The sequence below is a fragment of the Manacus candei genome, unplaced genomic scaffold (genome assembly GCF_025592945.1).
Source record: "Manacus candei isolate 608988 ecotype Guabito, Panama unplaced genomic scaffold, ASM2559294v1 h1tg000056l, whole genome shotgun sequence".
Lineage (NCBI taxonomy): Eukaryota > Metazoa > Chordata > Aves > Passeriformes > Pipridae > Manacus > Manacus candei.
This window is the reverse complement of record NW_026138104.1, coordinates 1,265,107-1,292,847: the sequence shown is the minus strand read 5'-3', so window position 1 is coordinate 1,292,847 and position 27,741 is coordinate 1,265,107. Positions and strand designations below refer to the sequence as shown.

Here is a 27,741-nt window from a genome sequence, read left to right as displayed (position 1 = left end):
ACGTTATCCTATATCTCTTTGCTGCATCACTGGAACAGCCACTAAACCTTAGGCAACAGAGTTTCATTTCAGTGTGCCTATGGCAGATTGTTACCACTTGGGCTATTTCAGAAACGGGAAAACTAAAGCAGTTGAACGTTAAGCCCAGGTTCTCAAGTGGCAGCTGTACATGGGTTATTCTCAAATGATGCTTGTGAGAGAGAAGCAAATCCTTACCTGTCCACTGACATCGATTGTAGTCTAATCTCCCAATTTCACGTGGTGCAAATACCCACAGAACTCAAGCAAGAAACTCTCTTTGAGAAATGCTTTTTATGGTCTCCAAGAAGAAAAGGTAGGGATAAGAAGGTACTACTTCTGAAATGTAACTTGATATTCTTCTGATTAATAAACAGTGGCATAAAACAAGATACAATTATCTTGGTTGGGTTTTTTTTTGCTATAGTTATTCTGAAAGTATTAGTCTAGCTGCCTACCAACAAACACATAAAGGACCACCCTCCTCTAAGCCCTCCAAAGGCCATTAGAGAATGGCTTTATAGTTTTTTTTAAAAAAAACATTTCCACCATTATATATTACAGTTTATTTGAACAGATTCTATTTTTGTGAGGGAATAAATAGGGACAGGAAATCATTGTTAGGATTTGGCAACTATATTTATAAAACCCAAGATTTAAAAGTTTATGTGATAAACAACAGGACAGAATGTAACCAATGTTCTCTCAAAAAATTTAATATCAATCTGAAGGAAGACAATTTTCTTCAAAATAAAATGTGACATAATCTTACAGCATGTAAATTTAAAAGAAACTTATCTTCAACTGCTGCATTAATAAATCCATATGAATATAAATAATCTGATTTAATCACATCTGTCATTTCCAGTTACAGTTTAGCAATTACAAACAAATACAAGTTTCTAAGCTAGAGTAATTTTTTGTCCTGGTCTGAATGTTGAGCCACCTTGTCCTTTCCTCTTCTTGGGATTCTGAAAATTATCATACCTGGAATGAGAAAAAGATATTAGAAAATTCTTCTGACATGCACATGCCTCTTCAGATGCACATTAAAGCAACACAAAACTACAGATGTTTAAATACATTTTTATGGAAATGAAGAGTGCATGTCTTCTCAGACCTGGGGACTTGGAGGACTTTTCACCCACAAATTCAGACAGCCCTCTGCCCCGCTTCCTTTTTTTCCCCAGCTTTTTTACTTCAGTCACATCCAAGTCAAAGGAGACACATTCTCCTTTTCAGTATGTTTATACTTCTACAGATTATTGCCTTTTCCCAAACATGGTAGCTAAAGAGACCACCCAGCAATTTGGAAATACGAGAGGCTACTACTAAGTGGGAGCAGAAAGGACCTAGTTCTAAGTCTTAGAGAATCACTGCCTCTTTCTACTGGTATAGCTCTTAACATAAAACAAGGGTTTTCTCAGCTGTGATTTCTAGGTCCTACATTAATAAAAAACAATAAAAAACAATTCACTGATGAAATATTTTCCCTTTCTCAGCACCTAATTTAATATTTCTGAAAAAATTGCTGCAAGAAGTTATTCAACTCTGCTGCCATTCCCTATGTTTATTTAAAACTACTTTGTTTCTGATGTATAAGGAATGTGAAAAAATAAAATCTTAACTGAATTCACAATTACAAAAGAAGTAATACTTACAGTTCAGTAAAATTCTTCCAGTCATCTTGACTAATGGATGGTCTCATACCCTGAAGTGCAGTCATCAGATGGGACTGGGTAATAATTAAAGTGGTCTTGGCAAGCCCTGACTGATTAAGGGTGCTGTCCTCCTTGGAAACAGAGCCATGAACAGACAATGAAGAACATGAACAGAAACACAGTGTCATCAATATCACTAACTCTGGAACCTCCTCATTACACGTAAAGACAAATATAAACACAGTCACAACCTCCCCCTCACCCCCAAATTAATAACACAGAAATAACTGCAGTTACATGAATGTTAACTTCTGCCTTATTTTCCTCAAACTAAGCATCACTTTGCTATTTTTGTTACATTATATTTAATATTATTGCAGGAATTCTTTATTGAAATACCAAGAAGTGTGGGAAAATAATAGGGAACTGTTAAGACTAAGTAATAAAAAAAAAAATAAAAGCCATACTCCGTTCTTGCTTCTGTTATTGGCTTTGATAGCACTGACTTCTGTCCTCAGGTGCTCTGTTTGCTGCTCCTGGTTGTTCTCCAGGGAGCCTTCTTGAGAAGCTACTCTGAGCATTGAAGGTTGTGAGGATGCTACATCTCTCTGAGTCAGGCTGGTAAAGTCGTAAGTGATGGAGTTTGGTCCGGACAAACACAAAGAGCTCTAAATTGACCATAAGGAGAAATATATTAACTCATTATGGATCCAAAAGAGCTACTCCATCATTAGGAATTAGCCTACAATTCAGTACAAGCTTGTTTTTGTGATAAAAGAGTAGTTTCTCTTTGAAATATATCCCACACTGGAGACACACTATCTTTAACGCTGCTGATGCTTTTGAGAAAGCACACAGGATCACTCTCGAGGAGAAAAGACAACTCAGAAAGAATCGTGTCTTGGGGAATATATCTCCTAAGGAGTCTTTCTGCTGTGCTTTTGCAACCAGACATGTCTATCTCGTATAGACAAGAGCCACCAACGCTCTTGTAACAAACGTGGGTAGAGCCCTCCCCAAATCTTCGTTTGCGAAGCTCAGCCATGATGCTGATATCCCATACACAATTTTTTAACAAGAAGATTTAGGTTAATTTGCTCAGGTGTTTGGGCAATGAAAATGAAGTGTTTCATGCTTGGAAAAAATGTAAATATTTTCACAATGGCCCATCTCAAAAAGAATAAAGGTCTGCTAAATCCATTGTTTTATTTACTTACACCTAAGCCAGCCTGCACATTCCTGCCTGCAAGCTGGACAGGGAATGCTGCTCTCTGTGCAACATGACACTACCACATCAGGAATTCTGCTTTGTAACAACAGTGACAGAAGCTAAGGTTTAGTTCTGTTCTTGACACAATTCCATGGTCAGATTATTCTATTAACACGTTTCACTGGAAACTGAAAAAAGTTTGTTGATTCTTAAGATTAGAACTTAATTCTTGAAAGCTGGATGGTCATTCTTTAATGAATGACTAAGTTGAAACAAGTAAACCAACCACCCAAAAGACAAAAACTGTTTTAGTATTAAACTTTGGAAGGGAATAAGCCATTTGACCAGACAGTAAAATCTAGTATGAATGCAGTTTCTTCATTATAAGGTATTAAGCAGTATTTTGGGATTTTGATTTTAAAGTCCTACAAAGTAGCAGAAAAGTCCATATCATATTTTGTCAGATCACATCTTTCCATCCTATTCCCCACTGTCGACTACAAGGTATAGACTGAAGACAGTTTGAAGGTCAAAGGAGACATAATTGTATTTATAAAACCCTATCATACTTCAGTTTTTCTGCTTTACAACTAATAATATCTAGAAAATTCAAAATATTGAGTAATTTACCAGTTCTGAAGGAGTTCCATTTCCCATCTCTGATTCATAAGAGCTTCCAAAATAAATACGATACATATTGGACCTTGGGTCTTCAGGAAGCAAGTCAGACATGTCTAAAGAAACAAGAGATTGCTCTAGCCCTGCTTCTCCATCTATTGCTGAATCATCTGAGCCACTGCTGTGGTTTAGAAAAACCATGGAAGAGAGACTGAAGTCACTATCAGAACTAGATCCAAAATCCTGTAACGAAGAACAGAACATTAGAAGAGTTAATTCCTAAGTGCAACCTGAAATACATGAAAAATTTTATATACAATACATATGAAAGTATGGATTAACATTTTATTCTAGTAATCTGTCTTTCTCTCGGGGTGTATTTCCAAATATTTTGCTAAGAAAATCCAATGCTTTTAAGCAGAACTTTCTGTCTTCATACTAGAAAAATAATTTGAGGAGATAATCTTAAGTTTTTATTAGTTTCAACTGTCTCGCTCAGCAAGTAACAGCAAGTGTTACTTCTTTTGTAGATCTGTATCACTTCTGTATCAACCTTTCCCTCCAGGCAATTTAATATCCTGTGTAAAGTGCTCCAGGATATTGAAGTGAGTCTAATTTTACTGTGTCTAACTGACACATTTTAAGTGCTGATATGGAAATCACAGTTGTTGCTTTAGACTGGTGTCTGCAAACCTGTTTGATTGTACACCTCTATCAGTAAAAAATTTCTGAGCACACTCCACCAAGTTTATGCATAACTTATATACATGTACTATTGAAGTTCTTATATTTATTTCCTGCACCTCAATGGACTCTGCTGTGCACACTCTGGGGTGTGTGCACACCACTCTGGAGACCTCTGCTTCAGACAACAGATTACTCTTGTGACGGATAATCATGAGGTACCAACTACTTACTTACTGATGCTACAAGTGAAGGGAGAGTTAGGGAAGATCCTTCCCAATATTTAGAGCTGCAACCTCAGAGTCCCTCTCCTTGATAACAGCTGGGGCAAAAACAACTCAAGAGGTCTCCTTGATTTTGCATCCCTGACCCAACCCTTCCCTTTGGCCTCTGAGTAGTGGAAGCCATGCCTGTCCATTTCCAGCTAGAACCAGAACACAGGCATTAAAAATGTGAAGAGAGGTGGTTGAAGAGGCTAAAAGAGGAAAGGACCTGTCAGTCAGACAAGGAGTACAAGCTAGGATCCTGTAGTTCGAGCTGGTGCCTGAAAGATGAACCACAACAGGCCGTTTCAGACATCACCACCCTCTTGCCACTTCTCCCCTGACTTCAATTAAACTCAATCTGTTGGAACAACTCCACAAAACCCACCAATTTTGCTTCCTCCATCATCCAAAATGTGCCATCTCAAAACTGAATTTGTTAGCTGTTCCTAAGAAACTCTGAGTGGGATCCCTCCTATTGATCTGTCAGTCATTCCTCACAACTGTGATAAACAGATTTGGGCTTACATAAATCTATTTAACATTAAATGCCTATCGTGAATGAAGCTGTTTAAGAGGTATTCAAACTAATTTGTTACATTATTCTTTATTTTTCTGCAAACATATTAAAATTTTAATCCTCTCTATAAAAGAAAACTAAATCTTATCCACATAATTTGCTAAAAAACATGGATAATATGAACCCTTTCAAACATATCAACATAAAAAGAGGAGAGGCTTCTTTTATAACAGTTTTATTTACCTGTGTTAAACCTAAATTTAGGTTAGAATGGATTGCCTCTAATTGGGCATTGTATAATAAAGCTTTTAGGTCAGCCCCCGTGAACTGCTCTGTTTTTGCTGCCAAATCCTGAAAGTCCACATCATTTGCCAAGGACAGGGAATGACTGAGAGCTTTTAAGATTTCATAGCGTGAATTCTGTAAAAAAAGGAAAAAAAAGTCAGTAAAGCAACCTGTTATTTTACTTGTCCTGATTGCCAGATGGTGCTTTGGCCCTGTCACAAGCAACTGCCTCTCTGAGGGAGAAAGGTGCTTTTTTAAAGAAGATACTACCCTAATACTAGAAAGATACTACCCCAATACTAGAAAGATACTACCCCTAACCAAATGCAGTATACAGGGAAATATATTTCTCCAAATATCCAGTCAATATCATAAAAATATGAAAGTGAAGTCTGCTACTCATACGTCCTTTTGTAAAGAGAAGGATGATGGAAGTGAAAAATTTCTGTTTACTTGAATGATCTTACTCTAAACCAGAAGTTTAAAACACACACAAAAAATATAAAAAGAGAGAATACCTATGCTCTTAAGGCACAGGATTAACTTCTTCATGTGTGTTCCAGAATGAAATTATGTGGTACTTGTTAAATGTGTGAACTAATCTGAAAATGAACAGCACTAGTTTTTTCTCATAAAATGGGAATCAAATGCACATATTGTACAGCCTCAAAGGAATGGCTATGGTTCAAGTAAATCACATATTTACTGGACTCATAATTCAAAGAAAGATGCAGAACATTACAAACACTACGCTGCATCCAATTTCTTTCTGCAGATTAGTTTCCTGTTTTAATTTTTAATTTTTTTTTTAAATCGGCCATATCCACAGGATATGACTTGATCCTGAAGACTTCTTTCCCCAGTTTTATGTGAACACATTGACACTGAAGTCAGAATTTATATTGTTGTATAATTGGAGTTGGACAATCAATTCCACTTAGTCCAGGTTTGAAATGCCACTAAATATGTAGTGGATAATATGAAGGAGAACAAAATAATATAAAGGAGATATATAGAGAGGATAATATAAAGGAGAACAAAGACCATTAGTTTGATTTTTTTCCCTTGCCTCTTATGTGAAATTATTTGTTTCCTCACCTGATCAGGAGGTGGACAGTACAGGCACTTGTCCAGTCGACCTGGCCTTAGCAAAGCAGGGTCAATCAAATCCGGGCGACTAGTAGCAGCTAGCACATAAACCCCTTAGGAAAGTGCAAAAAAATGCCATTAATATCTGCTGAACCTTTGCTTAAAAAGGAGCACACGGATGAATTGTTACCTTGCAAGCCTTCCACACCGTCTAACTGAGTCAACAGCTGGTTAACCACTCGGTCAGTAACTCCTGTGTTGTCATGACCTCGGCGCGGAGCAATAGAATCAAACTCATCGAAGAAAATGATACAAGGCTTAGCTGCCTGAGCTCTAAAAGGGAAAAAAAAAAGAGGCAAGTTAAGTTTCAGTCACACGTAAAATTACTTAGAAATATTAAAGGTAATTGTTTTTGCTTCAGAGGACAGTTATCTTTAATGAAAGAACAGAAAATCTGTTTTCTGTAGAATTTAAGAGGTTCTGACTAACTGGATTGCAATGTAATCACCACTCACTTTTATGACATACTTTGCACTTGCTTTATCATTTCAGAAGTGCTTAACTGCCATTTTAATAAACACGAAAGTTCTAAAATCCAATCGCTTCAGAGATCTTGGCTTACACACATCTAACAAAAAGACTGCCCACACAATAAATTACGTGAGAAACAAAGGCTATGTAGGATATGTTTACATTACTGAGCACTGAGAGCCAGTAAGGGCAAACTTGTTAAACAGTAGGTTTTACTGGCACTGAGGAACTCAATACCAAGTCTAATATGATCCTACATATTAAGTGTGCATTACTAGTTGCAGCACACTTGACTGTCTTCTGGAATCATCTGAAAGGAATTCAGCATGTGTTTTCCAAGGCAGTTCTGTGATGTGAACCAGTGTGCTGTAAAATGGAGAGAACTGGGAGTTCAGCTTCAGAAGTGCACTCCTGATTGGAGTCAAACACGCAGTTCTTGAATAATGATGGTCCAGCTGAACCCGCCAAGACACACATCTGGTTCAGGACAACTGATTGTTTCAGGTGATTTTGTGATCTGATGCCATGTCTCTCCTCAGACAACAAAATTACTTCTTGGTGCTTCAACCAATAAAATTAACTGATAATATCACAGATCTTTACAAAACGAACCTGTTAAAGATATCTCGAACTGCTTGTTCACTTGCTCCAATGTATTTGCTGAGCAGCTCTGGTCCCTAAAAAATAATCAGAAAAGAACATTCATGACACGTCTCTTAGTTTTAATGTGCAATTAAACATCAGCATAGATTTTGTGTACTAGAGTGAATTTTCTTGTAACCAAGGCAGTGGTATCTTTGAACAGAAGAGCCAAGGGGTCTAGATAAGCCAAAAAAAATTTTTGAGCATTCCAACTTATTTTAAAGTAGTCATTTCCATTTTTCTACTATAACAGAACATGTATTACAGTATCACAAGGCAAAGGTTTACACTCTATTTTAAAAATCTATTTTAAATACATTGCTCAACTTCACTGTCCAGTGGAAACAAAATCCAAGGTCTTTAAAAAATGAGAAAGTAAGAAGATCTAATTAGATTTTATAATTCTGCATAATGAGTAAGTAGACAAAAGAATCTCAGAAATAAAACTCTGAAGTTCCAGAAATCGGATAGTGGGATATCCAGAGACATGCAAAATTTTGAACGTGAGTTTCTTACTTTGTTATTTTGCCATCACAAGCACATAATTTCAGGTATTATGTTAAGCTATTTCATTCAGTCAATAAAATTAATCAATTAATCTTAAAATCTTGCTACCTTGATACTGATGAAGTTCATTCCACTCTCTCTTGCAACTACTCCTGCTAACAGTGTTTTTCCTGTTCCAGGTGCTCCATACAGCAAGACTCCTGATCTCTGTCGTATGGGCAAGTTCGCAAATAATTCTGGATACTGGAAAAGAGTTTCAATGTGATATATTCTAAAATACACAATGTACTGTAACATCACTGACTGCTGATCACTTTTGTATAAACAGAATGCATGTCATTTATTTTTTCACACTATTATCCCAGCAGCTCATCTGGACTGTTGTCAGTTTACCTGGAGCTGTAGTGGGTTCTGAGATTTAATAAATACTTAAAATACAAGCAAGTGGGATTTTCTACCAAGATGAAACAGGACAGAATAGGGATGGACTAAAGCTTTATAATGTCCATGCTGCTACTTCTAAATTCCTATTATAACACTGAATTGTATGATCAAATATTCTGTTCAGTCATTTCTCTGAAGACTGAAATGGATGGCTCATCTCAATGCTCAAGTTTAAAGCAAGGCAGAAAGGCCAAAGTAAAACCAAGGGGGACTGATGGACTGGCATTCATCCAAAAGAAAATACTCCTCTAGCAAAAGCACTCAGAAGACAGTTGGAATTGTTATCTTCAGAGAGCTTAATCACAAACCCTGCAACAGAGAGTGTAGCTATACTCTCAGATTCTAGAGCAACACTTGATCTGTAGTAAAGCTCAAGCCATTGCATTTTGTATTTGGAAGAGGGAAGGGGAAGGAGTTTTTCAGTAGCTGAAGACAGCTGAAGAATGGAAAGCTACAAAATTTTAAGCTACAAAAGTAGCTTAAAATCATGCCTGTCTTCTTTCTATCAAACAGTGTGTCACACCTTAAAAATCATTCTTTCCCTACTAACATTATGTACAAAATTCAACTAACTAATTTAAAAGAACTTGGTACCTTTGCAGGTAACATGATGGTATCCGTGAGTATTTGCTTCACATCTTTTAAGCCTCCAATCCTGTCCCAGCCAAGGTCTTTAGGTTTATGAAGGTTGACATTTCTCAGAGCTACTGGAGTAAAATCTTTCAGAACTTTCTGAAAATCCACAGTTGATAGGTTCAATTCTGCTTAAAAATGAAAGAAAAAATCTTGAACAAAAAAAAAAGAACACAAAGACTACCAGTAACGAATTCCTCAGAATATGCAATAATTAAATAAATTTTAAACATAAAACCTGCCTTTTATTTCTGTATTAATCCACCACTTCTGGATAACAGAAGCGAGACCATGAAAAAAGATATTTTGTTTTCAACATACCACCATTATCCAATGCATTCTGGTTAGAAACACAGGTGTGAACAGCACGATCAACCAGCATAGTAAAATCTCTGGCAACAAAACCTTCCGTTTCCTTTGCAATACATTGGAGGTCAAGATCAGAAAAGTTCTTAGGATCAGAATTCAGTTTCTTCTTTATTATGGAATACAGCATTTCACATCTTTGCTTCTGAAAAACAGAATTGTGCAGCAAGCATATATTGGGTTAACTATATATATGGAGTTCAGGAATTCAAAGAGTAAATACGTGTAAGTTACTAAAATTTCCTTAAATATTTGCATGTCACCAAACCTTCAAATAACAAACCTGAGCAGGCATGAATATAAATCAATGTTAGTTCTTAAGGTGCATTTCAATAAATTCACCAGTTTTATAACTTTAAGTATTTACCTCACCATGGCTACCTTAAATCCAACAATAATAATGAAACAACCCTCCACCCCCAGATTCCACTGTTTTAAACCCATTTTTTCTGTTTCACAGGAAAATGAACCCCTTTCATCTTGTCAGTATGAGCAGAAAATACATTTGAGATGAAATACATTACATTAGATAAAAATACTTGGGATAATGCGGTATCTTTTGAGATCTTGACTTTTCCAGTGATGCCTCATCCTTATTTGTGTATTAGTATTAAACATAATAAAAGCAGACTTGCAGGAGGTGGGAGAAAGCTACACTGTATCTAACATAGTATCTCCTCCACAGCGGCTTTTAATAGCTGGCCTGTGATGGAAGACACACCAACAGGAACAACTCATGTTAAATACAAATGAATCATTAGGGGTTCAAAGTATTTGCTTTCTCCTGCAAGAAAGTTAATACTGTTTATTCTTCTCTCTATCCATTTTTCTTTTTAAAATGGACTACATTCAAAAGTAAAGGGACACAATTATTATAAAAATCCAAAAACCTTCCCATAAAATTAACATTTAGTTTTAATAACACCTAAAATACACTTTCTGAGGACATACTTATTTCTCTAAGCTGTGAAAAAACACATCTAGGTTTAATTTCATTTATCTACCTGTGGTGACTTAAATGTTTTTACAGAGTTGCTCCTTTAGCATCCCCCTCTATGTAACATGCCTATCTCACCTGTGTTAGATGACTTATTTTACGCTGAATTGAAATATCCTCTGAATATACTGAAGGGTGGGGCCAACTGGGAGTTTTCACTGGATTACTTTTTTTTTTAAAAACTTTATACTGACAGATGTAAGTTCTGAGGTATTTAAGTATCATGAAAGAATTTCTAAGATTTCCAGATTTTTTTCCTCATCTTCGGGTGTAACCTACTATTCTTGCAGCTGCTCCAACATCATATTTGAGGCTGATGGAAAGGCAAACTACATTTCAACCATTTTATTTGAATTTACCTGATCCGGAGATCGGATACATTTGAAGCACTGGAATATGTGTGTTCCTTGTGCTGAAACCAGGGAAGGATGAAGGGAATGTTCAGACTCACTTGTGGCAATTAATGCAATCAAACTCCCCATGGAAATAACTTCTTTGATTAGATCTTTCAAAACTAAACACAGAAGATATTGTTCCATAAATTATAAAATAACAAAAGATTCTGCATTTCAGAACAGATATTTTTACTGTACTGGAGAGCAGCATTAGGGCACACAAGAAGTAACAGCTTATAACATATTATTTTTATTCCCATGTTTACAGTTGTTTTTTTAAATTTAAAAAAAAAAGATGTATAGTAATTTTCTCTAGGAGAGTACATTCCATTAATAAAATTACATCAGAAGTGCTCTTGAAAAGCTAATTTTGTTACATCACTGATGATGTCTACCACAAGATATTAAACATGGATTTTTTGTGTGTGCTATTATTCCTTCCATGCAAACAAAAAGGAAAAAATTATAAGAATAAAAACAGATGTTGAGTCTAGAACACAAGCACTCTAAGAAAAAAGTAATACATGAAAGCAAGAGAAATTAAGGGTGCAAAGTAGATCTTCAAGGAATAATCTTTAAAGCTCTGTTGTATGCATTATACCTTTAAATAAAGTAGTAAGAAACCCAAACAATTCTGCATGTAACCTAAGAGCACATTTTAAAAAAAGAAATTATAGTAAGATTTTCTGAACTTCAAAAGTAATTCAATAAAAATTACACTAACTTCCTCAAAGTGAGCTAAGAAATGGGAAATATTTTTGCTATGGTTTTATTAATCTTGATCATTTAAGTTTAATTTGTGACTTAACCCTGCCTAGATTTTTGGGAATAAAAAGGAACTGTCTAATATAGGATATCAAACTACAATTGATCGTCTTATTTTTAACATCTGTGGATTGTTACATTGTAAAACAAATTAGAAGTTCTAAAAAGTATACCAAGTACAACGATAAAGAAGTTGGTACTCATCTAAAAGAAGCTGGTTCTAAACATCAGTAAGTATCAAATTTATGTATTGCTGTAATTATAAATAATTATGGGAAACACACAAATTATCAATAGTTGTCAGTTAAAGACTCATCTGCAGTTTGTAATCAATTGCAATGTATTTGAGCGCATGAACAACTTAAAAAAAAAAAGAAAGGAGAAGCCTTTACCACTGGCAGTGGTACTGACAACAGGCATCACCATCAGCAGTAGTGGTGGAACCACTACTGGCAAGAACTACTCCAAGTTCCAGAGTGGACTATTTTGATTCAGCTAGTGGTCCACAAATGGTCTAAATAGCAAAATTTGTGCATCTCTGCCTGAATATCACACAGTCCAGAGGCAATAATGATACAGACAGAATTGTTCAGGTAGGAGAGGACAATTCAAGTGCAAGAAATTCTAAGTTACGTTATATTTGTATCCAGACACAGGTAGCACAGTATTACCATAAGCAAGTCTATTGCTTTGAACGGTTTCAGGGCTGTTCTCATGCTCTGGTGTAGAAGGTACTCCAACAATGTGATCAAGATCATCCATCAAAAGAATGGATGGTTGTCTCCACGCTGCCTCTAAAAAAGCTTCTTCCACGTTTTTCCTTATGTTTACTAATCTTTTTCCTAAAACAAAATACTATTATAACGACAGAATGTATCAGGAAAAAAAAATCAGACTGACTATATCTTGCTCACATAATACCACAATGTTTTGATTTGTCTAGCTTAACTTTACACCTATAAATCCAGGTACTAAGATTAAACCAGCCAACAATCAGTAAAGAAAGGAGTCTACATCTTCTATAAAAAAGTACTAGAAGGATACACATGTCCTAAAATGAGATTAATCATCTTTCACTAACTGCTATAGAAGCCTACAGGTTTAATTTCCAGACAGTTAAAACCGGAGCAGTATCAGCAGCATTTCTTAAATAGCAGGAACAGTAGCTATTCTAAAATAGCTACTAAAGAGTCCTGCAATTGGAAGAATTTTCCAAAGCAAAGGACCAAGCTCTTCATCAATCCTTCCCTTTTTCTCTGAAGCAAGAAGCTTAGAGGATCTCATCATCATCATCTATAGTCACGAGCGCTAGATGACTATTGCCAAATACACCAGGTTAGTAAACATGTCATCATAATCAGGTTTTAGTTGGTCTTTTGATCATTCTTTGGTGCCTGTATCATCCTTTCACCGAGCAATACAGGTATCCTTAAACGCTTCACCTGGCACAGCTGAAAAACCACACAGTCCAACTTGCAGCTTCTTCCTATTTCGCAACAATTAGAAATAAGCATGGCAAGCATAGTTTGAATATGGTGGTAGTACATGGAACAGAAACTGATAAAAGTGTGACAGAAGTTTACAGCAGCTGTATTTTCATAAGACTGTTGAAGACAATAATTGTGAGGCATCAAATATCCTTCAAAAGCAGCAATAATACTAGAATAATTATTAAGACTAAATAGAGTAACTTCATAACTGTGCCTCTTTATCGTACAGCAAACATTTGAGATTTAAAAAAATATCATCATACCTCTTAAAGCTTTACAATCAATTACTTCTACGTGAGCATCCAGTCTATCGAAAGCCTCTCTGCAGATGGCCTTTGCTAACGTTGACTTTCCACTTCCCTACAAAAGTAAATGTGAGCTGGTGTAAATTCACAGAACCAGTTCCTTCTGTATACACCAACAAACAAGCTTGGAAAGCTGTACACATGCTGGGTTTATTCCTCACTAAAAGCATATATGGTATTCTGTCTTTGTATCACTTGGCAGAAACCAAAGCCCTAGAGTGAAACAAGTATAAACAAATTCAGAGTGGATACATTGACTACATACAGTGTTCTGATTCCACTGACTTCAGTCCTAAGAAATGTGCTAGTTTCAGTGGAATATAGTATTAAATAGATCACTGTAAGAGGCAACAGGAAAATAATACTATCAACTCCACTGCCATTTTATGTCACACCACAGGAGAAAATATTTTATCTTATTTTCATTCAATATTTCAGAGACAAGAGGTGTTTATTATACTATAAACATGAAGTAGATTAATCCCCTATGGGAACAAACTGAAATTGCATTGGTAGCAGTCTTTAAAACTTACATTTTTTATATATATACACATGAAATATGAATATATGCTGAAGAAGTGTGCATATAATCTGTATACATATCTATAAAATGATGTTTTGCTGAATTACCTCTGTTCAGCTAACTTGCTGTTTTTTCAGCTTGTTCTTTATTCTTTGGAATTTGTGTGGTAACGAAGAAAACTAATGAAAACGATTTTGTAACTATGGAAAACAATCTGGAAGGGTTTGGAAAGTGGAAGTAGCGAAGTATGTACCTTTCCTCCTGTGAGAAGCACTCCTCCACTTCGCAGTCCCACAGCAATAGCAGCCAGCTTTTGAGACAAAGGACGCCCCAGAAGACTGTGGCTTATGTGTTCAAATAAAGATGTTCCTAATTTGTCCACTCCTCTGTAAGGTAAAGGAAACATTAAATGGTCTAGAGTAGCATCTGTACACACAGAAGCAGCAATAGCCTGCACTATGGGGAAGCTACAATGCTGACAGATTGTGATGTACTTCACCCCTTCAACAAAAAGATGAAGACAACTCAGTCTGAAGAGACAGCACTTCTATTCTGCAGTGGTGACACAGGGGACACAGACAGACATTACAGAACATGCACACAAAGGAAGTGCTATCTATTATTGTACACCACACCACACTAGCATAAGGTAGGTCTCAGAAGTTAAGAATTAACCATCTTTTGGGGCTTCATCTACTTGAGTGTCTGAGTAACAACCTACAAAGGAATGTAACGAACTGGTAAAACATGGAGCATGGCTGGGTCAGAAAACTCAGTCTTTTCAGAAATGAAACAACCCATAGTTCATTTGAAGACATCCTTATCCTTCACTCACCCTCAATCTTCGTGACTTTCAATATAATAGTGCTCCTGTCAGGTCCACAAACAGCAAAGCTACCAGTTTTGTATTTGAACTTTAAACAGGAAGTGTTGTTCCATGAGAAACGGAATGAACAAATGAATCCTAGTTTCTAACATCTCTACCCTACCACATCCCATCACTACCAGACTGCCCCTGTATCAGTTCCCCTTCCCTCTTCAATAATGGTATGCTGAGTTGCTTTTCACAATGTCTCAGTAACATCCTCAGTTGCCCTTCATAACACTGACAGCATACTATCACAACACTCCGAGCCTCTCAAGTCTCCTCTGCCCCATCCCTACTTCAAGTTTGCTACACAGTGCCACTGTTTTCCCTTGTACTAAGGACTACAGCACTCTGCATTTCTCTCCTCAGCTGACAATTCTGGCAAAACTATTAGGAACCACAATTCTTTCAGACCCATACTATTAAATACAGTTAAACAAGTAAACAGGTTGAAATTATTGTGGGAAGAGGATTGACAATTTTGCTTTATTTGGAAACTTCAGAAGACGTAGAAGTCTGTTTATACTGCTTAGAACAACAGCAGGAGCTGCTGAACTATCAGTATTTCTTCTAAAAGTCTCCAGTTCTGAGTTCCAGTTCTGATGTGGTCTCAGTTCTGAGACCTCCCATTCTATTGACAGACATGCCAAAATTTTCAGTGTGAGTGCCTTTAGTCACATGAAGCTTTCTACTCACTGCAGTAAGACCATTCAAGCACAAAATAAACCATCTACATGAATTACAATAAGGTCTGAACCTGATCTACCAAAAGATGCAGAGTTTTGCTTGAATCTGGTTTAGTTTTCAAAAACTCTGAATTTCCACCAATAGTATTGTTTTCTAATTCTCATTCCCATTCCCTCCCATGTTTTCTTCTATGAAAATATCTCACCCTAAACTGTTTAGTTTGTGGTATGGAAGGTTCTTGTCTGTATCACGCATAGGTGGCTGGCTGTCACCATCAGCTTTTCTAGTTACAGGATGTAAAAGAACCTAAAAGGAAAGAGTTAGGACTTTAGATTAAATATAACTATGGAAGAAGGATATAGAAGCGACTAGCTATTTTTGGAATTGTGTAAAGAAAATGTTGCATATATGCTTTGCTGAAGCTTATTGCGCTTGAAAGATGCATGCAATGCTGAAATGGAATAGATAAAATTATTTCCAAAATACAATCCAGTGTTGACAGTGATGTAACAACCTATGATTAGAAGTTGAGCCAATTGCTGTTTGTACCAGACTATGCAGCCCACCATCTCTTTTCCCACCTGTAACTTGTTCCTTCTCCTGTGCCCTCACCTGTTGTGCTGGCAGGAGTACTCGTGAGGTAGAACAGTGAAACGGATCAGGAATCTGATCTGGGTAAGATCGGATTTGACAAAACACCTGGCATGAATTTTTCAGTCTTGTTCACCAGGGAGTTAGTATGGAAAGCTGGGCAGGCACACAGGGTTAACAGAGGTTCACAGACAAGAACAGGCTGGTAGGAGATGCTGACACTGCTGGTAAGAAATGCATTTTGCCCTTTCATCTTAGTACCACTCACTAGAACAATTTGTAGAAGCCTTATTGTACTTTACTACTAGTAAAAATAAAGCTCTAGTTTTACTTTTTCTTTTAACGGGAATCCTAAATTTTGCAGAAAAATTCTATTCTAAACAGCCAAAAAGACACCATAATTCTCCACTAAAATTTCACTGTACGAGTTTAAACATGAAAATTGTTATCCCAGTCCTATAACCTGGAGTAATGGGCACTGGTTCAAGCAGGATTACTAATGGATTAATCTCCCAAGAAAGAAAACATGGAAGAAACAAAAGGCACAGCAACTGTATCACAGAGAAGGCAGGGTGAGAGTGGTAGGTTTGAATGGGGAATATGTCTCATGTTTGGCAGAACAATATACTGTTCCTGCCAGAGACTGTGAAGTGGTTTAGTTAGCAAAGGAAAAAACAACTAAGTATAAAGATGTTCAAACTCGGACAGTACTGACTTTCCTCTGTTCTAACTGATTTTTCTGACATTTTGATAAAGACTACGAAACTCAGTGACAAGCATTGCATGCCTGAAATCTCAAGCTACAAAATAACGAAGATATAATTTCATGAATAGACTAACAGTATTTATTTTAAAAGGGAAACCAAAATACATAATATACAAAATGCAATATATTTGACACAAGTATAACAATTTAAATTACTTGATACCTGACTATGTGATATTTACTTGTATATTAGTCTTTTGCAGCAAACTGGGACTCAGTATAAAAATATTCTCAGACTTATTCTCTTCAGTGTGCACAGGATGCACTACACTAAGGACAAACTCCTCCATTCCTGTAAAAACCCAAGGAACAATTATTAAAATTCCAAATAAATTCAGTTTTCATTCCTCACAAGGTAAACAAGATTAGAGTATTATTATGACAGAATCCGAAAGAATAAAACACATTAATCATTTTTAAAGTATGCTTCAAGCTTACACTTTCCATGTAAAGAAGTATCAGTTATGTTAAATGGTGTATATAGAAATTAAATGGTATATTGGCTAACTAAATTCCGTAGTGGACAGTTAAGACAGCTACAGCACAGGGTAGTATTATCCTTACCTTCTTTAAAAGATAGATGTATACAGTCTCTGCTTGTCATCATCCATGGGTGATCATCAGTACTTGAATCCTGCAGCCAAGAACTGAAAGCACATTTAACATCATCTTCATGTATATCTTTATGCTAAATAGGAAAAAGGAAAGATGTAAATAAAACAAAACTAGGTGTAAATAAAAATCTTTTCCTCCTATGCACAAGGCATTTGTTTCTTTTATGGTAGTAGAGAGATAAAAGAAAATATAGAAGTTTTAGTAATTTAGAAAAGACCATTTTGCCAACAAGCACAATTTCTACCACCTGCTCTATGGAAAGCACCTGTCTAGCCCTTGCTACGGCCACAGTTGAATCTCTAAAGATTTTATCTTCGGAACACGGATGTGAGGTCAAGGAAAAGCTTTTATTTTTGTTTTACTCATCTGTCTTGCCAGACCCAAGGGCACTGCTGAGCTTCTGGGTTTGAAGGTATGCACCAATATTGACCTGAGACTTATTTGAGGTGCTTGTTACACCCCTCCCTTCCCTCTTCCTATATAAGGAACCCTGGGCTCATCCAATTCAGGGGCATCACCAACAAACTTCAACAGGCAGGCAAAGTGACTTATCCCAGATCACCTAGATAAATGAATAGGAGAAGAAATTGAGTCTAGATCGCGTATCTCCTGGCTAAGCTCCTAATCAGAGAAGCAAAACTCCTATCTAGAAAAGGGGAATCAATGAAGACCTTGGGAGCAGTGTTAGAAAGGAAAACTAAAGCTACTGTCATAATTGTTTCTGCATTTGTCTGTTTTTTTCCAAGAACTAAAAAAACTTCAACTGAATTAGAAAGGAAAGGCAGAAATCTGTATTCAAAACATACAAAAGCACACATAACTACTTTTTCTTTACAATTTTAGCGGATTACTGCAGGAATATCACAGAATCTTCTCAGTTGAAAGAGACTCACAAGGATCATCAAGTCCAACTAATACTTCTTTGATCTCCAACAAGAAAAAATATGCAATTCAACCATTTTTCTGTAGGTAAGAAACCAAATTAAAATATTGGGGATAAAGAACAAACCTGCATAAGCCTTGTTATGATGGCAAGTGCTGTACTTAAAGCTTTGAGGGGCAGCTAACATGGGAAATAATCAGGCCAGTGTTACGTAGTAGCAAGCATACAGTACTTTACAGAGAAATACATCATTCCAGAGCTACATCTTATGGACTGTGAGAACTGATACTAAGTACGTTCTTACTGTCACAGATGCTCATTCAGAATGTGTCCCTCTTACAGGAAAACCAGAGGGATTCAATGACACAACTCTAGAAGATTAAATCTTTAGCACGAGGAAAAGAAAAATTGAAAGAAAGTCAAAAACTAAACAGCACATAAAAATTATGATAATTTCACTGCAACTGTCTTTCTTCAGAAATCCACTGGGCACTGCAATGTCTGGAGAATATAAGGATGTCTTCACCCAGAAGACTTAAACTGGATATTTACTCTTTAACTGTATGATTATTTTTTGTGTTTGTTTTCATAGGCTTAAATGTATACACTTCAAATTTGCTAGGTTTGAACCCATATTAATGTACTTCAAATGAGGGTCTGATGCAAAATTATTATTGGTTATTGTTGCTATTTTGACAGTGTTTATGTTTGAGACCTAATTTAACAGAAAATTTATCTTTCCCCTACCAATGCCATTTCTCCTTGTCAGAGACTGAAATGGTTAATGATTTATGCATTCCACGAGTTTGCAGGCTTTGACTTTTGCCCTAAAAAGGCAAGGAGATACCTCAGATGGGTAGTTGGGCCCATCCCTCCCTCCAGTGCTAAGCCCTAAAAAGGCAAGAAGATACCTCAGGTGGGCAATTGGGCCCATCCCTCCCTCCAGTGCTAAGCCCTAAAAAGGCAAACAACTCCTCATCCCAGGGAGGTACAAAAGCATGCTGAGGGTATATAAACTGACTGGTGACTTTGGGATTTTGGGTTCTCCTTCTCCCCCACCGCCTGCGAATCAAGACCATCGCTCTCATGCATCGCTGGACCCAGTGGGCAGTGACTATATCCATTTCTTTGCACTCTCAGCTTCTCTTTTCCCTTACTCTCATCTTGTTTCTCCTCTCCCCTAAACAGTTTCTCCCCCCCCAAAAGTTATCTCTATGTTGCATTGTTTTACGACAACACCCAAAACGCTAGCATACCTGTTGATATAAAATTGTTAAAATAAACTTTGTTTTCAGACACCGACTATTTAGTGTCATTTCACTTTAATCCACCCCAAGGGAACTATTGATAAAAATAAAATATTGATAAAAACCTGAGTTACCCCCCGTCCCCTTTTCCTGGGGCGGGTCGTAACACTCCTTCATGTCAACATCCTTTTTAATATGAAAGACATCAGAAATTCTCACAATTTGAGAAAAAGGAAGATCCTATGATTTAAAATGTGCTATACAGCATTCCTCTAATGGCTTCAGGAAACAAAAAGTCAAAATTTAGAAGTCCTGTTTCCTCCACCCTCTGTAACCTCTACCAGTTCCTTTAAATAGAAGCCCTGTTTAAGTAGATCATAGCAGCCTATTAACTTTAACATACACAGCCAAAAGAAAAAGCCAGGAATTATACAAAAAAAGAAATTCCTTTGGCGTTATGTCATACACAACAGACAACTTTCAAACCATCACATAACAAATTAAAACAAATAAACATAACCCCCCCCTCAACTTGACCAGAGCAACATTACCAGTTTTCCAACACATGAACAAATATGTGACCAAGAATATCAACTCACTAAGTTCTGTTTGGGTTGCAGCATAAGAGACACAGGAATTTTAGGAACAGATTCAACTGACTGAATGCGGACTGCTGAGTGTATTTCAATACTTAGTTTTTTTCTCAGACCATCAGGAATCTGAAATATTTTAAACAAAAGGAAGCATTAGAAAGTAAAACAGTTATAACATTGCATATATCATACAAAGAATTTCTTCATCACTAATAAAACCTCTACATTTGATCATTGATCTGTTCATAATCTGCAAGAGAATTAAGAAGGAAACCATAAAATTGATGGTGGTATCAGACTCATTCTTTCATGCACACTTCTGATTACCTTTTATCCTATTCGTTAAAGTGCTCACTACAGCTGATCTTCTTCTAACTTCTTTAAATAAAAACCAAAAGCTTGAAAAAAAAGATTTAGGAGGAACTCTTAGAATGTTGTAAGAATGCTTTTAGTATTGGAGAAAAACAGCAATGCTATTTTCATTTGCTGATTAAAATTAATTTTACATGGGCAGGTAAATATACATAGGCCATTACAGAGACCAGAACTAAGCATGGCTGCAGCACAGAGAAAGAAAATCCATTCTCCCTAAATCCTACTAGTCAGTTTACCCTTTTAAAAATAAAACTCCTTTTCAATCATTCTGTGTTATTTTAAACTTATATCCAAATTGAAAACATTTCATAAATATTTATTAAGTCTGAGAGACTTTATGATCGGTAGCATTTGGAAAATTGTTATGTCTCTCAAAAGATTTCATGGCAAAGACCACTGCAGGCTCTTGCTCTCATTCTTAACAGAGCAATAAGTGAATGGTGAGAAGTGTATTATGTCAAAATAGTCAAACAGTGATTTGGAGCACATCTTATTTATTTTTGTTAATCCTACATGTGCTTCCAGGAAAGAAAGGACATAATCAGGCAGTAGTTCTGCCAGAACAACCTGAAATATCAGTATCTCCACACCAAGACTTGTGCCACCTTGCCAAATGGCATATAAAAACTAAAACAGTGTAAATTATATAAAAACCAGTTATTTGATATTAATTTTTAGGATGTATTTTAAAGACTCGCAAACATCATGTAGCACCTGGGATACGTGATCCCATTACTTTACAGTTTGATGACCCCTAGAGCACAAGGCACATTTCAAAGTGCTAAGTGATGGTAAGAGCCTCATTTTGCAGGACTGAATGTATGTAAGTAGATACTTCCACTTTCTCATGAATACAATAGCTACCTACAGATTTTGAAACAAGCATGCATTCCCTCCAGAAACACTGAAGCACTTCCCTCATTTGGTGCAAAGCACAGCTCTAGTAAACAGTACTTGATCCTAGTATACTCTACTTCAGAGCTTAACACAAAGTCTATATCCCAAAACTGCACATTAAGTAGCCAGTTCCACAATTATCCAAAAGAAAATACGATCAAATAAAAGGCCCAAAAGATAGCGTGCTCAAACTGACCCAAACTCTTCCAACATGCAGGGTTTCCTCATTGTGGCCATACTCTATGACACTCTTTAGGTCTTCAAATCCATTCCAAACGATTTGAACAACAGATCCCTCGATGGATGCTTGACTGCTATTAGAATCAGAATGACTTTTGTCTTGCGTACTAGTCAAAGGCTTTTGCTTTTCAAGTGGTAGATTTTGCTTTGCTTCTTGGTGACGCTGTCTCGGGGAAAGCAGCTCATTAATCTTCCCATAAGATACTACAGGATTTGGATCCAAATCAATAAATTCTAAATTCCAAGGAAAAACATGAATAGCATTGCATTTCAGAAATGCATGAGTGGCGGATGCATTCTGTACGCTGGGAGGCTGGGACTGACATACTCTAAAAATGGAATCCATGTGAATTAAGTTCAGCAGCTTGTCTTTGAAGGTGCTCATTTCATCTTTATCACACAAAGTCTTTTGTTTCTGCAAAGACGTATGAGAGAAAATGTTCCCCATGAAATTCCATATATTTGGGAGAACATTTGAGCCAAACGCCATGTTTGCATCAGCCTTACTCTGTTCAAGGATTCTAGGCTTTAAGTAAGGTTGTTTGGCAAAAGGATCCTTTACTGTTTCTTCTTGCTCCATGTTATTTTTCACAAAATTTCTGAGTAAGATGTCATTTTCTGTGGAAGGTGTGCTGGTGACATTCTCCTCTGGTCCATGTGTTTTGGGACATACCAGAAGCTCCGTGCATGGTTCTAATCTCCCATATGGGGCTGCTGGCATAAGTGTACCTAAGTATGAACAAAACATGCCAATGAATGCATTCACTCCAGCAAAACACCTTCCTGGAGGTGCCATGAGAGCCTTCAGCTCTGCTTACCGATTCTGATGTAAACATGAGTGTGCTGTTCAATCCATACGGGAAAGATGGCTCTTGGAAATACCACTCGAATCTGGTCCAGAAGATGTTTTTCAAGAGAGGAAGCATGTAGTTCCTGGGAAAATGTGATATCATTATAAATTAAATACTGCATACATTTTTAGCATTTGTTTGAAGATAAAAACTGTACCTCTCTTTCTAATAAACCATTTGAAATATAAAATATAACTAAACCCCGCATTTAGTATTTCCTTACGGGCTGAAAAGAATGGGACATTGTGCAAAAAACTGCTTGTGTCAGAACCTCTATCATCTGTAAGACAAAGACATGAACACTAGAAAGGGTTTTATTACCAGAATTTCCCAATCATCTGCTGTGAGTGGTTCCACTTCTACTTGCTGACAGGAGGAGACATGGGAACAGGGTTCAAGAAATACCTGACAAAAGTAACACCAAAATATTTAACTTCTTATTTTTAGGCATATAAAAGCTCCATCTTTTATTTCAAGTAGAAAATTGACATCTCCTTCATTATATGTTTTCAGTACATGGAACATACAACATCTTAATGACACCAGGTAATTCATAAACAGATTAATGCTCAATGGATTGGAAATGGATGGCATCGGGCACACTTGGAGACTTCAGCAAACCATGAATGGAATGAATGTGAAAAGCATCAAGAGATTGATCAGCTGATAACAAACAATCAATTTTTAATACACCTCGATCACATAATCATCTTTACATTTTTTATTCTTTATTTTTAAATGTACAGGACTTTAGAAAGCTGAAAAATTCATTGAGTTGTGCACAAATTTAGACAAGGCAACACCAGCTGAAAAATTAGGGAAAAAGTACAATACAAAACAAGCCCAGGTCCTTTATGAATGGTTTCATAGGATGCAGCCTCATCTCCACACAACAGTTTTAATGTCCTGTGTATCAGGAACAATGATAAAAGCTATTGTGGTTTAGGTTTTTCAGAATGCATTAAACACGTATTTCAAAAGTCATTTTTTACCAAAGGTTTCATTTGACAAAAAAATAATAATTTTCAAAAAACATCATGTCAGGACTTTTTAAACAAACTTTGTTATTTTTTTCTTGAGATAAAACTAGTTACCTGCATTGTGAGAGAGAGAATTATATCAGGTCGCCTTTTATAAAAGTAGCAATCGATTTTAAATTCCTCTAGGCCCTCAGTAAAAATTGAGAGGAATCTTTTCCCCAACATGGCAAATAGAAGATCTTACTGTTATGAAACACAGCAAACACGCAATTCCTGAATCCAAAATAATGGCAAAACTACCTAATTATTCATGTATTCATTCGATTGTACAGATGATTACTTCCAGGCAACAGCTGAGTGAGGTTTTCTTGTGTTTCCTTTGTCCATTGTTTTCCTGTTGAAGGCTATTAATTGTTAGTACTGAAATGGGTAGGTACCTTGCTGCTGAACTATTAAATTAGAAATTTCTGCAAAGAGACACATAATTTCTTGAGAAAATACGTTAAAACAGTAAACAAGGTAAGTTAATACACTGCTCTGAATCACATTCTTTGATGCCTTCCACTATGCTGAATAAAATTTTGCATATGAGAGAACAGGCATATATGAATATACTACACAATAACACAGTGTAGAGCAATACCTTTCTATTCTTGTTTGTTTAAATCTCCACCTATTAATACAAAAAAAACCCTTGGGTTAAGAGGTTTTAGTAGTCCCATGTCATAAAACTCTGCCTGCCTCTTGGGCATCTCTTCAACTTCTGCCCAATGACAGAGTAATTTACGAGAGGTTTAACAGTGTCCAAGAGTAAGAGATGAATTTAAATATACGTTCAAAGAAAGAAGGTACATGGTGACATATGGTGAAGAGGCAGAAAAAGGGATGAAAATTTAACCCCAAATAAGTTAAACAAGAAGAAATATGCAATAAGTCAATAGTTACTTTAAAACAACAGGAACTCCTAGCAAAATATTCCCATTACCAAATTGTTCAATTGCCTACAAGTGTATTTTCCTAAAATTAATGGCACTGAGAATAGCTGTTCCATCCCTGCTAAGACCTACCTACAAGCATTATTTAGGCAATAGTTAATGATTTAATGAGAAAATCTTTTCATGTTTGAAACATTTCAGGATAGTTAATGTTTCTCATGAGCAGACATAAATGCAGTAACTGTCTAAATACATCAAACAAGAAGATCATAGCTAACTCATAAAGTATTGCCTTTCAGGTATCCTGCAATATATTCTTTATTTAAATAAGAACAAAAAAAATGCATTTCAAACCTGTTCTCCATCTGTGATGCCAAGTTTCTCTGCTAACTGTCTGTTAATCTCTGCAATATTTTCATCTCGGTGACCTCGATGCCTGATTTCCATCCAGCTCAAAAATACTGGCTGATGACCATAGGACACTTTCACAGCTTGGCCCTATTAGTTCCAAAGAAATAAAATAAATTAACATAAACCAAGCTAAATAAGATGGCTATTAGACAACCTAAACTGTATTTAATTAGAGAGGTCAAAGGAATTAAAAACATTTTCTGGATTTTACAATTTATTTGCACAACTCTTAACACAGAAGTGCATGTTGGTTTCAACTCTTAAAACAGTTTTTTATTTTTATGGACTATTTTAAAGTAACAAAAGTAATTCTTCCTTCTGCATTATATGGTATTAAAAAATATCTTACAGAAAAGTATAACTACACAATTGCATTTCCAAAATGAGGGGGAAAATACGCCTAAATTTCATAGGAATTATAACATTTGCATGGTCTCCAAGAGTGCTTTCGTGACACATTTAAAATAATTCACAAATCATATTAACTCAGACCAAAATGATCTTATCAATCTGTTTTAGAACCATTCAGGTATTTTGATCCCAGACTGAAGAATCTCAATATGTTCAGTCAGTTTCCATATAGAGAGACTGTATCTTATATTGTATCATCCAACTGGTATTTTCTGTAATTTTTTCAAAAGTTATTATTTTTGCGAAAATTTAGTGATGAAGAGACAATGTACACTGAATATACCAGAGATTTACTTGTTAACACAGTGATATTTTCTGTTCTGTTCTCAACTGTATTCTAAAAATTTCCAATATTATTTGACTTTTTTTGTAAACTCTGAAAATGTCTTCAGAGAAGATACAAAATGGTTCCAAGACCCTTTTACCAAAGGTAATATTTAATTCCCTGTATCCACAGATAACAATCCTAAACATCCACTGGTCAGATTATGTGACCAATACATCTGTTCTAGAACAGGCAGCAATCACAAGTATTGAGGCCATGTTGCTGAGAACACAGCTGCGCTGGGCAGGGCACGTCTCCAGGATGAAGGACCACTGCCTCCCTAAGATCTTGCTTTATGGTGAACTTGCCACCGGCTGCCACAAGAGAGGAGCCCCAAAGAAAAGATACAAGGACTCCCTGAAACAACATCTCAGCCTTTGCCATATTGATCAACATAACTGGTCTACTCTGGCCTCCAACTGGGAGGTCTGGAGACACACCATCTATAACGCTGCTGATGCCTTTGAGAACGCACGCAGGGTCACTCTTGAGGAGAAAAGACAACACAGAAAGAATCGTGCCTTGCAGAATTTACCACCTAAGGAGTCTTTCTGCTGTGCCTTTGGCAACCGGACGTGTCTATCTCGTATTGGCCTTTTTAGCCACCAACGCGCTTGTAACAAACATGGGTAGTGCCCTTCCCAAATCTTCGTTCGCGAAGCCCAGCCATGATCCACAGATAAAGCTTCTCCCTGAGTGTCTAATCTTTACACAGCACTGAGTTTTATACACCATTTTGTCACTCACTTATCTAATACCTTCTGCAATGAGATTTAGCTTTTGAGTCTATTGTTTACTCAGTGCAATCTATTAACATAACTATTTACTCCCTTTTTAACAGTTTTATTAATGAGGTGTTTTTAATATGCAACCTCTATCAAGTTTTCAGAGATCATATCTTTTCATTTTACTGCTCAGGTTAAGTAAAAGCAGGAGCCCACCATAACCACCGATGTACAGAATGACCCTACAAGATCTCTAAGCAATTGCACTCCTCCCTTCTCCTCTATCTTGCCAGCAAATCTGTAAAACATTCAGAAACTGCAGCCGAAATGAAGCTCACATTTATACTGCATTTCTCGCAACTCTGCCAACCTCCTTCTACCACCCCAAAGAGCAGGTTTTTACACGTCTGGATTGTCTTGCTGTTGTGAAATGCCCTTTTCAGCCTTGGGAAATCCGGAGGTTACCCCACCGGGAGAGGGAGCCTGGGGCTGTGCCAGGGCTCCTGAGCTCTGCTCCCGTCTCCTCCTCCTCGCCCGGCTCATTCCTGCCATTTTCCACCCTGTTCTGCTGGCAGACCCGTAGTTCTGTGTTCACGGCACAAGGGACAAAAGCAGGCTCTGCTCCCGTGTGTAATGTTATTTACGAGCGGACCCGCGTCCTCAGCTCTGCGTGACGGGAGCCCCCTTCTACAGCGACACATTTAATTTATGTACACTAACAACGAGGATTCTGCATGGACTGACCACCTCACCTCCCACCTCGATGATAAATTCACATCTTATTAATGCACGGCTAATGCTGGCGAGTTACTGTGAGAGCTAATATGAAACGGAGTACTGAGAGAGACGCAGATGCTCACGGTGCCAGACCACGTTGGGGGACATAATTCCCAATCTTTCCCATGTTTTATTAGGAATGGATGACAACGCTGGGCTGCGCAAGGGGCGAGAGACGGGGTTCCTCGGGGTCTCCTGTGAGGGGTCCCCGGCCGCGGGGAGGGGAGGAGGGCGCTGCGTCGTCATGGCAGCGGGATGCGGGGGAGGATGGAGTGCGGGGCGGATGTTGCGCTCCCGTAATCCTCACCGCCCACTTGGGGCGTCCCTCCGCCCGGGCCCCGAGCGGCGCCGCCCCGGTACCTGCTGCAGGCGGAGGAGCGAGGCCAGCGCGGGCGGCAGGTGCAGGAAGCAGTCGCGGGTCCCGCTCAGCACGACGGTGGCGGAGGCGGCGGCTCCGCCGGGGTCGCCACAGCCCCACATGGCCGCGGCCCCTCGGCCCTGCACGCCCGCTGTGCCCGGGCACGGACCCGCCCATCGGGGCGGGGTCCCCCGCCACCCCTGGGCAGTGGTACGGCCCACCGCCGGCCAATGAGGGCGCGGCATATGCCCCTGCCCGCC

At 37.4% G+C, this 27,741-nt stretch overlaps 1 protein-coding gene across 5 annotated transcripts; it reads right to left on the bottom strand.

Annotated features, from left to right (window-relative positions):
• Positions 1-323: 323 nt before the first annotated feature.
• PEX1 (peroxisomal biogenesis factor 1) lies at positions 324-27,741 on the bottom strand. Of its 5 annotated transcripts, none has more exons than XM_051802150.1 (24): positions 27,484-27,741; positions 24,829-24,972; positions 22,881-22,964; positions 22,527-22,641; positions 21,665-22,437; positions 20,203-20,322; positions 17,423-17,546; positions 17,041-17,150; positions 15,707-15,807; positions 14,200-14,332; positions 13,382-13,478; positions 12,300-12,470; positions 10,828-10,982; positions 9,427-9,616; positions 9,067-9,233; positions 8,137-8,271; positions 7,492-7,556; positions 6,539-6,681; positions 6,358-6,461; positions 5,218-5,394; positions 3,520-3,750; positions 2,147-2,347; positions 1,680-1,810; positions 324-1,005 (listed from the first exon to the last, which is right to left on the bottom strand). In XM_051802150.1, exons 1-24 carry the CDS (start codon positions 27,724-27,726, stop codon positions 921-923), a joined length of 3,999 nt encoding a protein of 1,332 aa, XP_051658110.1. In that variant the 5' UTR covers positions 27,727-27,741; the 3' UTR covers positions 324-920. The 5 variants fall into 5 exon arrangements, with proteins under 5 accessions (XP_051658110.1, XP_051658111.1, XP_051658112.1 ...); XM_051802151.1 differs by having other exon boundaries at positions 10,828-10,880; XM_051802153.1 differs by lacking the exon at positions 27,484-27,741 and adding an exon at positions 27,099-27,423 and having other exon boundaries at positions 561-1,005.

What these genes read in the sequence shown, in the direction of transcription:
- PEX1 (XM_051802150.1), bottom strand. Translation starts at nt 27,726, where the DNA reads ATGCCGCGCCCTCATTGGCCGGCGGTGGGCCGTACCACTGCCCAGGGG. An exon ending in TGATTGTAAAGCTTTAAGAG is followed by an intron (nt 12,471 to 13,381) that starts GTATGATGATAT and finishes ATTTTGTTTTAG; the next exon opens with GAAAAAGATTAGTAAACATA. An exon ending in TAAATTTAGGTTTAACACAG is followed by an intron (nt 3,751 to 5,217) that starts GTAAATAAAACT and finishes TCTTCGTTACAG; the next exon opens with GATTTTGGATCTAGTTCTGA.